This window comes from Dreissena polymorpha, chromosome 2 (assembly GCF_020536995.1).
Source record: "Dreissena polymorpha isolate Duluth1 chromosome 2, UMN_Dpol_1.0, whole genome shotgun sequence".
In the NCBI taxonomy this organism is placed as follows: Eukaryota; Metazoa; Mollusca; class Bivalvia; order Myida; family Dreissenidae; genus Dreissena; species Dreissena polymorpha.
This window is the reverse complement of record NC_068356.1, coordinates 30373164-30392169: the sequence shown is the minus strand read 5'-3', so window position 1 is coordinate 30392169 and position 19006 is coordinate 30373164. Positions and strand designations below refer to the sequence as shown.

Here is a 19006-nt window from a genome sequence, read left to right as displayed (position 1 = left end):
GGTGATCAGTGATCGGTGATATGACCGATGAATGGTGACCGATGTCCGGTGATCGGGACCGGTATAATATAACTGCGTCAGAATGGAAATATCTGGTGCAGAAGAATGACCATCCACGAAGTCATCTGATAATGTTAACCGGAAAACAACGGTAGATTATCAGTATTAATAGGCATAAGTGTCCTTGTAGTCGTAGTGGAGAAAAGAACAGCTTATCCCGAAGCCTGAATGTTAAACGAACTAGTGTTCGTATACAACTACGGCTCGGTGACTGCAACATGTGTGGATGCCATAAGAAGAACCATCACACGTGGAATGGAGACATGATATTCCTAAAGGAATAAAATGGAGAACGTCGATATGACCAGTAGGTTCATTAACGCCTACGTGAGAAGTGGCGACATCCATGTAACTTCGATGCCGAAATATTGTTCGGCTACGCTGGAAATATTGTCTTCTACAATATTGTTTCCGTGAGCATTGACATGATCGCTTACGAGCGTATCAACGCCGAGAACTGCTCGATGAAGGAGAGGTATGTTCGATAACTATCCAGTGGTGCTCAATGCAGTCCGCTGATGTCTACGTGAAGGTTGACGACGTCCTCGTTTCCTGCGATGTCGAGATCTGGATCGGCCGAGATGTGGATCGGCTGCGATGAGACCGAGATCTTCTAGAATAACGTCTCCGTGAGTGACGACGTGATCGCTTACGAGAGCCGCGACGATGAGAACTGCTCGACGAAGAAGAGCGTGTCCGATGTCTAATCCTTGATGAAGACGATGTATTCAACGAAGAATAGGAGAATAATTCAATGAAGAAGACCGAGTTCTTCTTCTTGACCGGTGACTGGTGTTATCGGTGGCAGGCCTAACTGATGACTGTTGACCGGTGACCGGAGCGGTGATCAATGAACGGACCGGACCGGTGACATGACCGGACCGGTGATATGACCGGTGCTAAATGACCGGACCGGTGACATGACCGGACTGGTGATCAATGACCGGACCGGTGACATGACCGGTGACCAGACCGGTGATCAATGTCCGGACCGGACACCGGACCGGCCAGACGTCGATCAATGGTCAGTGATCAACGTCCCCGGTGACGTACCGGTCATATCATGACCAGTGTTGTCACCGGATAATGACTGTATGGCGGATGCCAAATGGTCCGGCATTGGTTGATGTCCTTGACCAATGCCATCGGGTAAAGACCGGCTGACGGGTGTCGCCATATAGTCTGATGTTGACCGACTGTCTAAGAGACTTAGCATAGTACGGTCGCGATCGTGCCCGATACCCGGTGACTGATACTGCAACTATCATCCATGATCTGCGAAGTCACCGGGTATTTATCCACTCTTGTTTCTGCGACCATGATGTAGTCGAATATATGAAAAACAAGAGCAAAGCATATTCAACCATAAACAGGTCACAGACCAGATTATCATACGGCACATAAAATCATTATTTGACCATAATGAAAATTATAATAATACTGCCGTAGATCATAAATTAAACAAAAGTTTAATTCAAAACAGATGAAAAATAAAATGACAATCAATTAGATTGTCATACGGAACGTTAAAATCATTATTGCACACAATGGCAAATGATAAACAATCTGTCAATAGAAGAACACGCTTTGCACGATCTCGTAACACATTAGAAGAACATGCTTTGCACGTTCTAGCAATGTATTAGAAGAGCACGTTTTGCACGTGTTCGTTCGCGCCTGAAAACACCCAGCATGGTAGAAATAAACCATTGTTCGATAAAAACAAGCATGGCTTACCTTTTACAAATGAAACAAAATCCATAAAATCCACACAAATTAATCCGAATGAGAAATAAAAAGATAAATAACACAATTAATCTATTCAAAACCCCAATCAACCAAGTGAAAAACAATATTTTAATTCAGAGCCGTAAAAGACACGTATACACCTGGTTGATCCGGAAAGAATATTGAGGTTTGGTTACCGATTTTTGGCTAGGTTGCATTGCACTATGTTTAACCTGGCCTGTATAACGGTATTGAGGTGGCGGATTCCCAGTTAAAATTCCGGATGAGTTATTTCCCCTTGGAAAGTATAAGCATACGATAACAGGTCAGTATTTATGACATTAAAAGAAAGGACTTATGCCCACTTATCATGTCCGTGATCACACCTCTATGTACAGAAAGGACTAATGCCCACTTACCATGTCAGTGATCACACCTGTAGTAACAGAAAGGACTAATGCCCACTTACCATGTCGGTGATCACACCTATAGTAACAGAAAGGACTAATGCCCACTTACCATGTCCGTGATCACACCTGTAGTAACAGAAATGACTAATGCCCACTTACCATGTCGGTGATCACACCTGTAGTAACAGAAAGGACTAATGCCCACTAACCATGTCAGTGATCACACCTGTAGTAACAGAAAGGACTAATGCCCACTTACCATGTCCGTGATCACACCTGTAGTAACAGAAAGGACAAATGCCCACTTACCATGTCGGTGATCACACCTGTAGTAACAGAAAAGACTAATGCCCACTTACCATGTCGGTGATCACACCTGTAGTAACAGAAAGGACTAATGCCCACTTACCATGTCAGTGATCTCACCTGTAGTAACAGAAAGGACTAATGCCCACTTACCATGTCGGTGATCACACCTGTAGTAACAGAAAAGACTAATGCCCACTTACCATGTCGGTGATCACACCTGTAGTAACAGAGAGGACTAATGCCCACTTACCATGTCGGTGACATTGATTTCCCTCTGGAGTGCATGAGCATACGTCTTCATCAGGTTGTCTATATCAAGGTCTGGTTTGTCAGGGGTTGCTGTGGACTGCACACTTATTTTGTCCTTTATCTGGGTCAAGGCCGTCTGCAGTGCCTCTTCACAGTAATCTGTAGCCGTTCTGACATCAGAGAACTCCAAATCTTTCCTTGACTGAAAATAACAACAAATTACACTATAATTAGAAGCCTCATGGCAACATGTAGAGCCCATTCTTCTATAATGCTTGTAGTCATTTAACAAGCTGCACCATAAACATGTTTGACCTTTGGCCCTTAGTGTGACCTTGACCTTTGCCCAAAGGGTGTCACATTACCTCCACACAGGTAACATTCGTAGGAAATAATGTTGACATTGCATGCTGTATGATGAAGTTACAGTCCGGACTAAAGGGGATTACAATTGACTGAATTGCCTAGTATAACAAAAATACCAACACAAGTCAATATTTGGACTCAACTTATAATTTGTTCTCCATTTTGTAAATGAGCTTGATCATCATGCTCAGTTGCTGTCCACATAAGTTTCAACACTTTGTTTGAGGAGGACTATGTGCATCTTCTTAAGTCTGGGATTTGAGATTTTTGTGCCATGACTGACATTCTCAATACTCAGGTGAGAGGTAACTCAAATCTCATCTTCTGATTTGAGCTAAAAAATTGAGAATGTTGAGCATTTTTGGTAAGTTGTTTTAAAAGTGCACGCTGAATGACAAGTTGCAATCCCAAAGTCACAAGCTTGGTTGCAGGCATGATAATACACTAGACCAATGTTTCTGTTATATAGAGCTTTCCGAAAGTGTGGTTGATCAAAATAACAGATTAATTGTGATGAAATTTGATTAAACAAATAATAAATTAATTACAGAGAAGAACTTTATACTATGTTTTCTATTATTATTAACATGTTCTTCACACTAACCACTAATTCGATAGCCTGTAGCTACTGAAACAAAAAATTACCAAAAGCTGTATTAAAGAAATTAATTGACAAAATTTGGCCAGAGAAAAAGCAAAGTGTGTTAGCATTTATAAAGTTTTACCTTCCATGGCTGGAATCTGGGTAAGATGGTCTCAAGGCTAGGAACATCCTGCACTTGCAGTTGAAGATAGGCATTGTATGTTTTGGACAGTCTGTCTTGTATTTCCTATGATGGTAAAAACAATTAGCTACATAAATGAAGAAGGATTGCTTTGCATTTTACCTGGATAGATAAGGATACTTCTAACAAGACTGACAGCATATAAATAATAATCAAGCAATACAGATGTCTCCACGCAATGAAAACCCCTGTCAATTAAAAAACAAGCATTACTTCCATATTGCCTTTTACATGTCAACAGGCAATGATTCAGAATCAAAATCAATGTCCTTTTGAAACAGGATTTTTCAGCCGTACATTTGCCCACATTCAGTCACCAGACATGTGACGCTTCAAGCCTCCACCCACCTGCACCTGCTTGTTCCTGTCTGTGAGAGGCATCCTGTCTATCTCCCCCAGGCAGACATTCAGCTTCTCATGCAGTCTCCTTCTGGCCTCATCTCTTCCAGATACCAACATAGCCAACTCGGTCTTAAATATATTATAATTGTTCTGAGAAAAGTGGGCTTAATGCATGTGCGTAAAGTGTCGTCCCAGACTAATCAGGGACGACACTTTCCGCCTTAACTGAATCAATGCACAGTTATGCCACATGAATAACAAAAAAAACCTTGAAGAATACCTTTATTATCAAAACCATTTCTTTGTTATTTTGACAGCCAAATGACTTCCAAAGTTTGATTGCATGATGTTTTTTTATTGCCCATCATAATTTTAAATGTCCTAAGGGTGAATAATTGTTTAATTTAATTTTTACTATTCCAACTCTAATTAATTATTTTGGGCTAGTGGCCTCGAACTTAAATTTACATAAAACAAGAGCCGTCTCCATCGGAAGACATATGCCCCCAAAAACGCTTTTTGAAACCTAAACACAGATTTCGAAACCTAAACGCGGAACCTAAGTTCAAGGTCAAGGTCAAATTTATGTGTGTATAGAAAGGCCTTGTCCATATACACATGCATACCAGAGCTTTCCACAGGCCATTCAACGATCCCTCGCCGGGGCGCTTGAAATTTTCCGATCAGTGTATTTTTCAGTTAAAGAAAGTGGAGATTTTTTTCTTAATCAAGGTTTCTCTATCAGTGTATCAATATTCCCTGTTTGAAAAGAGCACTTGGTACCTACTTTCACAAGAAAATCGCCATAAACACCACATGGGGTTATGGATAATCCACTGAGAATAGCATGACGCCGGTATTGATTATTCGAGCCACATTACACAGTCATTTAAATGCTGACAATGATCAGGTAACTTTCCAGTCGTCAAACTGTGATGTTCATCGTCCAATCGGTTACGCGAATGATTATGAGGGCGGGGTTAACAATCGACAATTATTTTTGATTGGCGTCGGGCACGAAGAAAGAGTTTATCGCAGCTTGATTAGCAAGAAGTTGTACCATTTACGTAATATAAACAAGAGCTGTCACCATAGGATGACTTATGCCCCCTATAAACGCTTGATAGAAGTTATGAGCTTTTTTCGAAACCTAAACACAGATTTCGAAACCTAAACGCAGACCCTAAGTTCAAGGTCAAGGTCACAGGGGTCAAAATTTGAGTGCGTATGGAAAGGCCTTGTCCGTATACACATGCATACCAAATATGAAGGTTATATCTCAAGGGACATAGAAGTTATGAGCATTTTTTCAAAACCTAAACACAGATTTTGAAACCTAAACGCGGACCCTAACTTCAAGGTCAAGGTCACAGGGGTAAATTTTTTTGTGCATATGGAAAGGCCTTGTCCATATACACATGCATACCAAATATGAAGGTTATATCTCAAGGGACATAGAATTTATGAGCATTTTTCGAAATCTAAACGCAGATTTCGAAACCTAAACGCGGACCCTAAGTTCAAGGTCAAGGTCACAGGGGTAAATTTTTTTGTGCATATGGAAAGGCCTTGTCCATATACACATGCATACCAAATATGAAGGTTATATCTCAAGGGACATAGAAGTAATGAGCATTTTTCGAAACCTAAACGCAGATTTCGAAACCTAAACACGGACCCTATGTTCAAGGTCAAGGTCACAGGGGTAAATTTTTTTGTGTGCATGGAAAGGCCTTGTCCATATACACATGCATACAAAATATGAAGGTTATATCTCAAGGGACATAGAAGTCATGAGCATTTTTCGAAACCTAAACGCAGATTTCGAAACCTAAACGCGGACCCTAAGTTCGAGGTCAAGGTCACAGGGGTAAATTTTTTTGTGCGTATGAAAAGGCCTTGTCCATATACACATATATACCAAATATGAAGGGTATATCTCAAGGGACATAGAAGTTATGAGCACTTTTCGAAACCTTAACGCAAAGTGTGACGGAAAAGACAGACAGACGGACAGTCCGATCACTATATGCCACCTTTTCTTCGAAAAGGGGGCATAAAAAGGTAACTAGTACAGTACAGTACATTAAAGACGGTTTTGGGCATCAGGCATCATCATCACACCTTTTCACTGTAAACAAGTGTTACTTATGACTCATAATTAATACGAGAAATTAATTGCAAGTGGTAAACAATTACTTATAGCGAGTAAATTGTGCAAATAACTCCCGGTTACAATTATGCGATAGCAATTTAATTCCAGTACATGTATATTTCATCATGTCCATTTATAGAACTGATTCACCTCATTTTTCTGACATTTATTAGACACGTAATGCGCTTTAACAATTTTTCGTTGAATTAATTACGCACACTTGTAAATGTTTCGTCCGATAATCGATACATAGATGACTGATGATTGCAACCGGCCGTTATCCTCGTGGACAACATGAATTTCATGCATAATTCCGTCAAAACATTTATTCGACTCGTAAAGTGTTAAAACAAATTATCGTTGGATTCATAACGCAACTGTTAATATTTGTTGAAATTTCAAATGGGAATAATTAAATTTGTAATCCGAAACCCATTCCGGTAAGTCGATGTTAACGTTTTTTAATCCGAAACACACTTCCGAATGTAAATGTTACTGCAACGTTAAAATATTCTTGCTTCAAATTAGCAGTAACAATTTATTTTGTGTCAAATCTTTTTTTCAATTAAAAAGAGCACGAAAATTATGCAGCATGTACAACGTTGCGTCATTTGCATAGAAAGCATGCGTGTATTGAGCGTTTTAACAAGCACACAACACGTCAGGGGATTGACGCATGTTCAGAGGCAATATTTCCTAAAATCTATAAATAGTCACTTAAAATTTATTTGATACTACAGAAAAATGGCAAGGTTTGTGTTAAAGAAATAATTGAGAGCTTTTATCGTAAATATTTACCAGAAAGTGATTTATAAAAACGGACCAAACAGAATAAACGGAATTATCGGGTAATAAATAGAAACTTGAAAAGTAGTAAGTATACAGTAATAGAGTCGGGTTGAAACGGATGCATTGGGGAATCGTTCGAGTCGGGATTTTACTGTCTGTGCGGGAAAGTTTTAAAACAATTAAACAATAATTTTTTTTTATATATTTTAATATAATTATATAATTATAATTATATAAATGACTGGGGGATTTTCTTGAAGAGTCATAGCGCACCAAATGACGTCTTTTGACGATGTTTTTCTTTGAATTATAACGCACCACAAAACGTGAATTGACACGTTAAATAAAAAAAAAAAAATCAACGTCGGGAGGGGACACCCCTCCCGAACCACCCCTTATCAGCCCCGGGGCGCCTCACAAAAAAAAGCACTGCATACCAAATATGAAGGTTACATCTGAAGCGACATAGAAGTTATGAGCATGTTTGAGCAGAAAAGCAATTTTTTGATGATTCAAGGGCCGTAACTCAGAAGTGCTTAGGTAAATTTGGCTGATTATTGAACTTAACCTAGATTTTATTGCCTTACAAATTTTTATAAAGTTTGGTGAAGATCCAATGACCATTGGTGGAGTTATTGAGCGGAAACGAGAAAAAACTCAATTTTTTATGATTCAAGGGCTGTTACTCAGGAGTTTTTGGGTCAATTTGGCCGATTATCGAACTTGACCTAGATCTTATGACCTTACACATTATCATGAAGTATAGCAAAGATCCTATGACATTTGCTCGAGTTATTGAGCGGAAACGAGAAAAAACTCAATTTTTCGATGATTCAAGGGTCATTACTCAGGAGTGTCTGGGTAAATTTGGCCGATTATCAAACTTGACCTAGATGTTATTGCCTTACACATTGTTATGAAGTTTAGTGAAGGTCTTATGACAATTGCTCGAGTTATTGAGCGGAAACAAGAAAAAACAAATTTTATGATGCATCAAGGGCCATAACTCAGGAGTGTGTTGGTCAATTTGGCCGATTATCGAACTTGACCTAGATGTTATTGCCTTACACATTTTGATGAAGTTTGTTGAAGATCTGATGACAATTGCTTGACTTATTCAGCGGAAACTAATCCAGATGGACTAACTGACTAACTAACTAACTGACTGACGGACATTGCGATTTTAATATGCCCCCAGAACCTATGTTCTGGGGGCATAAAAATATTAAGTTATTAACATTAGTTGGCAAGGAATCTACAGGAACTGCGATTAACTTACATAAATAAGACAGGGCTATTTTCTCATCTTTGTAAAGCAGAAGGTAAACAAGAGATGTGTTTGTCAGAAACACAATGCCCCCTATTGCGCCGCTTTTAAATAAAATTTCAATATATCATTTGGTAGGTTAAGAAATTATCTCCCTTTTAAAGCTTATTACTTCCCTTGGATTGTATTTTTTGACTTTTGACCTTGAAGGATGACCTTGACCTGTCACTGTTAAAATGTGCAGCTTCATGAGATACACATGCATGCCAAATATCAAGTTGCTATCTTCAATATTGCTTAAGTTATGGCTAATGTTAAAGTTTTCAGACGGACACACAGACAGACAGACAAACAGACTGACAGTTCAACAGCTATATGCCACCATACAGGGGGCATAAAAAGTCCTGTTTAAAGTATTTTCTTTGACTGTAGTGTATTAAACCCTACACTTAATTCAACACCACCAAATTACACAGTGCCATACCGGGTCCCTGCACTTGCTGATTTCATCCTGTGCGGCCTTGTACATGGCCAGGGCTGAGCCCACCTCCATGAGGGACTGGCATCTAGAGTTGTCTACCCTGTCAGCATCCGAGCATAGGGCTATAGCCTCCTCCAGAAAACATCGCTGACTGTCTGGAGGAAACTGGTTCCTAATGGACAGTTATCGAAATACAGTTATCGAGATAGAACTCAGGTGAGATATCATTGGGACTAATGTCAGTACACCAAGTTTCATTATGATTGAACAATAAATGTGGCCTCAATAGTGTTAACAAGGTAAATGTTCACAACGCACAACAAATGATCACAAATGTGCTAAGGTGAGCTAAAAATGTGGTTTCTAGAGTAGAAAAGAGCTTATTGTTGACAAAGCCTGACACACAATGATCTATGATGGACAAAGACTGACCACAACAGCTCATCTTCAGCACATTATGCTCAGTTGAGTTAAAAACAACTAGCAAATTCGTTGAATTGATATCCCAGGCAAAACTAGAGCTTTGACACAGAAAAAAGCATTTTTTTAAGATACAAAGGGCCATAACTCCGTTTTTAACAGATGGTGTACAATGCCATTTAGCGTGCATCATCCTCTTATCCATATATATACTTGTACCAAGTTTCAATGAAATCTGCCAAAGCACTTCCAAGATATGGCTCCGGACACAAAAGTGCCAGACGGACGGAAGGACGGACAACGCCAAAACAATATCCCTCCGCCTTTGGCGGGGGATAATAAAACTCACCAACAATAAGAACTGTAAGCCTACCAGCAAGTTTCAACTCTTTGAATTTTATAATGGAAGGAAAGCACAGGCCTACATGTAGGTATATGTTAGGCCTTTGTGTTGTTTGAATATCATATTCTTGAAGGATTATTTCTAAAATGTATCTTTTTTATTTCATAAATATTTAACATGATTTTAAACTATTTATAATTAGTTTCTTTTACCTTAATCTTCGTACAACATTGGCTAGGCTTACAACTGTCAGAATGCGCTTTGTAAGAGTTTCCTCCTGAAGTTGAGCTGCTGATGCTGCAAACTCATCTTGTAAAGTCTGAAATATTGACACAGATCAGAACTAACTAACAAATTATAAATCCGGGAGAAAGCGGAGTAATAAGTATTCTTATCTTGAATAAAAAAGAATTCTGGAACTTTCAGAATATTTCCAATGTTTTAATTCACATCATTGAACATTTTGAATTGCCCTCTAAGCAAGTCAATCCAAGCGCAATATTTGTTGATTTCAGTGTAAGATTATATTACAATTTGATGAATGGTAGAATAAAACATAAATTCAAGTGTGGCGTAATGAAAATGTGTTTTTTATGACCACAAATGTAAAGATAATACATACTTACATTGAAATCAACCATTTTTGTTAATGCTTGTCAGTGTATTTTCCCACCATTTAGGGAATCGGGCCTTGTCCCTTTGGATTGGGAAAAATTCACAGCGTTTAGACTTAAATTGGGAAAATTTTGAACAAAAAAACTAACACTGCTCCTGTTCGAAGAATTCATGAAAAGCTTAAAAATTGCTTGGGTGTTATAACTCTTTGGTATTATGAAATGATTATCAAAAATATAACGTCACTTGATTATTATAATAACAACGCTTCTGTTTTTTGTAAATAGTGTGTTACTTTCTCTCTGTTTGTCATTAAAGTAAATGTAATACAAGAAACCGTCGGAGACGGGTGATGCTTCCCAAAGGTTTTTTTATCACAAGACTGCATATTCAGATAAAAGGAAATGTCTTGATTGCACAATAGTTGGGGGGACAAGAATTTTTTTATAGAAAATTTCAAAGGGCCATAACTCTGTGAAAAATCATCCGACCAGAACTCGCTGATAATATGCACATCTCCTCTTGGTAGTGAATCTTCCCATAAAGTTTCATTGAATTCGGGTCATTAGTTGCTGAGAAATAGCCCGTTCAAAAATTGCACTATATGTACAGTTAATAGAAAATTTCAAAGGGCCATAACTCTGTGAAAAATCATCCGACCAGAACCCGGTGATAATATTCACATTTCCTCTTGGTAGTGAAGCTTCTCATAAAGTTTAATTGAATTCTGGTCATTAATTGCTGAGAAATAACCCCGGAGAAAAATTGTGCACGGACGGACGGACACACGCACAGACAGACGAAGCGGCGACTATATGCTCCCCCCCAAAAAAAATTTGGGGGAGCATATTTAAAAGAATAATTAACAACAAGATGTGTTTGTGAAACACAATGTCCCCCTATATGATGTTTGACCTTGAAGGATAACCTTGACCTTGTGAAGGATGACCTTGACCTTTCACCACTCAAAATGTTCAGCTCCATGAGATACACATGCATGCCAACTATCAAGTTGCTATCTTCAATATTGCAAAAGTATTCATAAAATAAGTGATTTGGGCCACATATATTTGACCTCTGACCTTGAAGGATGACCTTGACCTTTCACCACTCAAAATGTGCAGCTCCATGAGCATGCCAAATATCAAGTTGCTATCTTCAATATTGCAAAAGTATTTATAGATAAGCAATTTGGGCCACATATATTTGACCTCTGACCTTGATGGATGACCTTGACCTTTCACCACTCAAAATGTGCAGCTTCATGAGATACACATGCATGCCAAATATGAAGTTGCTATCTTCAATATAACAAAAGTTATTGCAAAATGTTAAAGTTGGCGCAAACAGACCAACAGACCAACAGACAGGCCAACAGACCAACAGACAGGGCAAAAACAATATGTCCCCCACTACTATAGTGGGGGACATAAAAAGTCGAGAAAAATTGGAACCAAGCAAAGGTTAAATAATTAGGTCATCATGTACAAATACTTTTTATGCGTTTTCTGCCCAGCATGAAAAATTAAGACCTGCGTTTGGTCCAAGGCCCATAACTTCGCCAAATATCAATAGACAGAAAAACGAAACTCACATTTCATTTGTAGGTCATGTAGGAAGACTCACATACCAAAAATAAGCTCAATATTTGAAAGTGTTGTGTAAAAACCTCTGGAAAGTGGTTAGTATAGAGTAAATTTTTCCTAGTCCCAGGCCCATAACTTTGCCAAAAATTTATTAACTGGAACGAATATCACACTTCATCTGCAGGTAAAGTAGGTAGACTCACCAAAAATCAGCTCAATATATGAAAGAGTTGCATAAAAATACTCCGGAAAACGGTTAGTATAAAGAAAATTTCAAAGTACAAGGCCCTTAACTTGGCCAAAAGTCTCTTGACCGGAAAGAATTTCGCACTTCATCTGTAGGTCATACTCATACCAAAAATCAGCTCAATATCTCAAAGCGTTGCTTGAAACACCTCTGGAAAACGGATTGCTGGACAGACAAAGGGCCCGACAGACAACTATATGCCACCCTAACGGGGCCATCGCAATATACATTCTATATTTGGTATAGGCTGCATGTGGCACAAGACCCATTTTTGCAATAGGCCAGTCTTCTATTGAGTATAAGGAATAAACTCAAAACTTCCAGACATTTCTATACCCACCTTGACCTTTGTCTTCATGTACTCGAGCTGTTTGTTGGCTGTGTCCTTCTCATTACGGAGTTGTTCATTCTCCTGGCGTTTCTTGATCAGATCTGCCTGCAGCTTCTTCTCTTTAGAAGCATCAATGGGCGACCTGGTAAAACACCATGATGTAGGTAAGTTCAGTACTTAGGGAATGCTTCCATATGAAACTTGCCAATGTTCCTATCTACAACTAGAAATAGCGCGGCAGAGGCAGACTCGTATCCCCACGCCGCATGTTTGACTCAGGGGCGCCCCAGGGTTGGTAATGGGGCCATGCATAGTTGAAATTGCCATAAGAGATGTTCAGTAGATTTTTGAAGTAATTTGGTGTAGAAATGAAGAAGTTAATGTAAAATAACCTAAATAATGAGTGACAATCTATACCCTAATTTCTCCTCCTCATCCAGCTCTACTAATAATGAAATAACTTCACTGTAGTCAATTATGTACATGGCATCCTAATTGGAATGACTTATGAGATGGCTGAACATGCTCTCTTATAGCCAATCTTCTTGCTTCTGTTTTGGAAAAGTTATGTTTTGAGGTTAAATGGTTGACTAAATAGTAGCGTCTCATAAATTTTCTATCGCAATCTTGTACACAACAATGAATATGTTGAATTTCATGTCTGTCTTTGATGTGCCTGTTCAAAATCTTGCTTTAAATTCTTTTCACATTTTTCCCACTTGAACATTTTGACAGATTTTTAGTAATAATTCTAAAATTGTAACAAAGTGAAAGTTTCAGCCCTGTTATAGATTCTTGAGGCTCTATTCCATGAGTTTCTCATGCTTTTTATGCTTGACTGCATTCTATCTCATAACCACAATATACCCACGCTTTTTCAAAAAGCGTGGGGATAAAAACCAAACAAACAAGATGTGTCCATAGGGCACAGATGCCCCCTCATTCACAATTGCCTCATAACTCCACTTATGTCAATAACAAGCCCCTTTGTGGTCAAATATGACCATTGACCTTTAGGTGTGACCTTGACCTTTTATATAGAAGACAGTTTTTACATGTGTAACCTTGTCTTATGATACTTACAATTTTAGCCAAGTTATTCCACAATCCATCAATAAATGGCCAATTTCACCTTTGACGTCTTAGTGTGACCTTGACTTATGAGGTAAGGAGACATGTGTTACATGTGACATATTGTCTTATTGTGGCTGATATTTGAACCAAGTAATTTCACAAACAATCCATAAATGGCAAAGTTAAAGCAAAGACGGAGTTTCGCACTGACATTGTGACTGCTAACTGCTGCAGACTGCTTTATGCTGCTTTCTTCAAAGACGGGCATAAAAATATATGTGGTTTTGAACATAAGTGTTGTTTTTTTGCACAAAACAATAAAAATGTTAACAAGGGCTGTTTGAAAACATGCATGTCCCCCATATGGGCTCTCAGTTGTAGTGGCAGCCATTGTGTGAATACGTTTTTAGTCACTGTGACCTTGACCTTTGACCTAGTGACCTGAAAATCAATAGGGGTCATCTGCCAGTCATGATCAATGTACCTATGAAGTTTCATGATCCTAGGCCTAATTATTCTTGAGTTATCATCAGAAAACCATTTTACTGTTTCGAGTCACTGTGACTTTGACCTTTGACCTAGTGACCTGAAAATTAATAGGGGCCATCTGCCAGTCATGATCAATGTACCTATGAAGTTTCATGATCCTAGGCGTAAGCGTTCTTGAGTTATCATCCGGAAACCATTTTTCTGTTTCAAGTCACCGTGACCGTGACCTTTGACCTAGTGACCTGAAAATCAATAGGGGTCATCTGCGAGTCATGATCAATGTACCTATGAAGTTTCATGATCCTAGGCGTAAGCATTCTTGAGTTATCATCCGGAAACCATTTTACTATTTCGAGTCACTGTGACCTTGACCTTTTTTGTCAAAACAAAACTCAAACTTTATCTGTAAGTCATGTAGGTAGACTCACACACCTAAACTTAGCTCAGTATCTGCTAGCGTTTTGGACATAATTTCGGAAGTGTTATTTTAAAGAAAATTCCAAAGTCAAAGTCATGTAACTTTCTTCAAGTTATGTAGGTAAACGCACACACCAAAAATTATGTAAATATCTGTCTGCAAGCATTTTGGAAAAAATTTTGAAAACTTTTATTCTAGAGTCCAAGGCCCATAACTTTGCAAAAATTCAATGAAACCAGAACAAAACTCAAACTTCATCACTAAGTCATGCAGGTTGACTCACACACCAAAAATAAGGTTAATATCTGAAAGCAGATAGGAAAGAAACTCCAGAAACGGATGCCAGACAGACAGACTGATAGTGCAGCACTGCTGCTTTATACAACCCTACCGGGTGCTTAAAAATTTCTTTGATGAAATAACACCTTTTTGAGTAAATTTTTGAGAATAAAAATCACAAAGTTAACTATCAAATAGCTACTTACTCCGAAGGATCGTATATTATCCGGAAGCTTTCTGTCCGAATCCCACACTTGTCAGTAACCCGTATAGGTCGGAACGGTCACATAGTGCAGTGCAACCAAAAAAGGGATATTACCCAGAATCCATCACTCTTATTCCAATAAACAATATGAAAATATTAGACGAAGAGCGGGGTGGGAGGTGGGACTCAAAGATAGCAGGTAAGTTTTACTAATTAAAATGAATTTTACTATAAAATATTTGTTTTAATAGCTTAAATACGTTACCTGCTATCAAATAGCTGATTTTGCAGCTGCGGGGGGAAGGTTCGCGAATAATATATATATATAATATATAAGCATAGCTCCCCATCACAGCGGAACCCATATTTCGGGTTCTCAGCTAATCTTCGTTAGTACGGTATTAACTTAATTCACGGATAAGCGTAATAAACCTATGCCGTAGAAGATACTACCGTTTGTGCAACCACAAGGGGGCCCAACAAATACAAGTTGACCTGTTGGCACTCCAGAGAAACGAAGATAAAACAAGGGCTGTTTGTACAACATGCATGCTCCCATATATGGGCTATAAGTTGTAGTAGCAGCCATTGTGTGAAAACGTTTTTTGTCACTGTGGTGGTGGTGGTGGTAGCAGAAGAAATAGTAGTAGTAGTAGTAGTAGTAGTAGTAGTAGAGTAGTAGTAGAAGTAGTAGTAGTAGTAGTAGTAGTAGTAGTAGTAGTAGTAGTAGTAGTAGTAGTAGTAGTAGTAGAAGTAGTAGTAGTAGAAGTAGTAGTAATAGTAGTAGCAGCAGCAGCTGCAGCAGCAGTAGTAGTAGTATGCATTAAACAAGAGCACCGCCTTGCGGGTGCAGACCGCTCATCTATTTTCTTTTTAAAGGTGAAGGGACTCTCATTTTCAATCACAAAGGAGGGAGGGGTGGAGTGAAGAGGGGTGTATAGTGTGGGGTTGTGGACATTTATTACATTATCTTCAAAAAAAGCGAAAAAAAATCGGGGGGGGGGGGGGGGGGGGGGGGGGTGGGGCTTTTTTGGGTGGGATGGTTGGACGGTATTTCAAACTAACCGTTAAAAAAAAAAATTGGAGGGGGGGGGGGGGGGGGTTATAGTATGAGGGTGTGGTGGTAATTTGTGAGATGTCTTAAAAAAAAAAAAAAAAAAAAAAAAAAAAAAAAATAAATGGGGGGGGGGGTGGGGGGGGGGTATAGTGTGAGGGGTGTGGTGGTCATTTGTGAGATGATCTTAAAAAAAAAAAAATAGGGGGGGGGGGGGGGAGGTGGGGAGGGCACGGGGGACGGTTTGGGTGGAGTCTATTGTGGTATGTCAGGTAAGAGTAGTTTCGTCAAAGTATCAATCAAATCTAATCATAAATAAAGAAGTTATGGCAATTTTAGCAAAATTTAATAATTTGACCTTGAGAGTCAAGGTCATTCAAAGGTCAAGGTAAAATTCAACTTGCCAGGTACAGTAACCTCATGATAGCATGAAAGTATTTGAAGTTTGAAAGCAATAGCCTTGATACTTAAGAAGTAAAGTGGATCGAAACACAAAATTTAACCATATATTAAAAGTTACTAAGTCAAAAAAGGGCCATAATTCCGTAACAATGACAACCAGAGTTATGCAACTTGTCCTTTTACTGTACCCTTATGATAGTTATTGAGTGTTCCAAGTATGAAAGCAATATCTATGATACTTTAGGGGTAAAGTGGACCAAAACATAAATCTTAACCAAATTTTCAATTTTCTAAGTATAAAGGGCCCATAATTCCGTCCAAATGCCAGTCAGAGTTACATAACTTTGCCTGCACGGTCCCCTTATGATAGTTAATAAGTGTTGCAAGTATGAAAGCAATAGCTTTGATACTGTAGGAATAAAGTGGACCTAAACACAAAACTTAAATCAAATTTTCAATTTTCTAAGTATAAAAAGGGCACATAATTCTGTCAAAATGCCAGTCAGAGTTACATTACTTTGCCTGCACAGTCCCCTTATGAAAGTTAGTAAGTGTTGCAAGTATGAAAGCAATAGCTTTGATGCTTAAGGAATAAAATGGACCTAAACACAAAACTTTTTCAATTTTCTAAGTATAAAAAGGGCACATAATTCTGTCAAAATGCATGCCAGAGTTATCTAACTTTGCCTGCCCAGTCCCCTCATGATAGTAAGTAAGTGTAACAAGTTTGAATGCAATAGCATTGATACTCACTGAGAAAAGTGGACCTAAACGCAAAACTTAACCAAAATTTTCAATTTTCTAAGTATAAAAAGGGCACATAATTCTGTCAAAATGCACGCCAGAGTTATCTAACTTTGCCTGCCCAGTCCCCTCATGATAGTAAGTAAGTGTACCAAGTTTGAATGCAATAGCATTGATACTTTCTGAGAAAAGTGGACCTAAACGCAAAACTTAACTGGACGCCAACGCCAAGGTGATGACAATAGCTCATTTTTTTTTTTCAAAAAATAGATGAGCTAAAAATGCAGTTAGCCTTACATTTGGTAAAATTTAAATATATTACAAGGGAGGCAAATGCTGTAACAATAAATTTAAACTTATTGCATTTGTTTCCCCTGTATATAAGAAAGATATAATAGTGTATTACCTCCCCTGTCCGGCTTATATTTATATTAATCAACAAAATTAAACATTAACACAATATTTAATATACAAAATATACAAAAAATCTCATATTCTGATAATATTTTTACTGATCCACTGTATTTAACTAAAAGGATGATGTTTCATTGGACTGATAATTATAGATTTAGGATTACAGACCAGTTGCTTCAGTAATATTGTTCAGAGTGTGCCCTGTTGGCCGCGTATGCATTCTTGAGTTATCATTCAAAAACCATTTTACTATTTCGAGTCACTGTGACCTTGACCTTTGACCTAGTGACCTCAAAATCTATAGGGGTCATCTGCGAGTCATGATCAATGTACCTATGAAGTTTCATGATCCTAGGCCCAAGCGTTCTTGAGTTATCGTATGACAACCTCCTGGTGGACAGACCGACCGACCGACATGAGCAAAGCAATATACCCACTCTTCTTCGAAGGGGGGCATAAAGATGAAAAGTTGGTCTAATTCCTCCAGAAAGCAGCTTGAAGCACGTCAGAGAGTGGGGTATGATTAATTTACGCCCACGAAGCCAACATTGCTCGTAATTCATGCCGTCTAATCTTAAAAAGGGATGAATCCCTAGATGAATGAGAAGAGTAAGCCGTTCTTAAAGTCGAGGCTACCCAACGGGAAATAGAAGCCGCAGACACATCACCCCCCCCCCCCTTTTAAGGGAATGAAGAGTCTCTTGCAAGAACCTCGAATAGACTTAACTCTACTAAGATAGAACTTCAAAGCCTGACAGGACAGAGGAGTATATTTTCATCTTCATTTCCACAAGTTCTAGAAAGACTTGGGACCTTGAAGGGTTTAGAAGCCATTGAGGGGAGTTGATTTTTAGCAAGGAATCCTGGCTGACACAACAAAGTGACGGAGCCATCGGAGGAATCAAAACGAAGATGGCTATCTTCGATAGAAAGAGCATGAATTTCACTTCTACGTTTGGATGAAGCCATGGTAAGAAGGAAAACGGTCTTCCAGGTAAGGAACTGTAAAGAAGCCTGATTAAGGGGTTCATAGGGAGCCTTAGTAAGCGATCCAAGAACACAAGCCAAATCCCATTTGGGGGTAAGAGAACAAGACACAGGACGTTTAAGTTCCATGGCTCGGATCAGTTCCGAAATGGCTGGGTCAGCACAGACTTGTGATGACTTACGAAAAGCCAAGGTATGCGAAAGCATAGATCTGTATCCTTTGATGGAGCTAAGAGAAAGTTTCTTATCATCAAAGAGATAGATGAGAAAATCTGCTATGCGTCTAGCAGAGGGATTGAGAGGATCAATTTTCCCTCGAACAAACCAATTAGAGAAGAGTTTCCAGCGAGCATCATAGACTGCTCAGGGGGACTTCCTCCTTGCAGAGGCAATGAGAGTTGAAGCCCTGACAGAAAAGCGTTTCTTCTGCAGGGATTGTTGGATAACGGCCAGACAT

At 38.8% G+C, this 19006-nt stretch overlaps 1 protein-coding gene across 3 annotated transcripts in view; it reads right to left on the bottom strand.

Moving 5' to 3' along the window:
- LOC127866387 (serine/threonine-protein kinase 31-like) overlaps nucleotides 1–19006 on the bottom strand; it is a 103940-nt gene that overhangs the window by 16059 nt on the left and 68875 nt on the right. For all 3 annotated transcript variants that reach the window (XM_052406878.1, XM_052406876.1, XM_052406877.1), the window contains 6 exons: nucleotides 12493–12625; nucleotides 9917–10023; nucleotides 8945–9113; nucleotides 4256–4378; nucleotides 3848–3952; nucleotides 2758–2958 (listed from right to left, as the gene is read on the bottom strand). In XM_052406878.1, the coding sequence (XP_052262838.1) occupies nucleotides 2758–2958; nucleotides 3848–3952; nucleotides 4256–4378; nucleotides 8945–9113; nucleotides 9917–10023; nucleotides 12493–12625 (838 nt within the window). The remainder of the gene's footprint in view (nucleotides 1–2757; nucleotides 2959–3847; nucleotides 3953–4255; nucleotides 4379–8944; nucleotides 9114–9916; nucleotides 10024–12492; nucleotides 12626–19006) is intronic.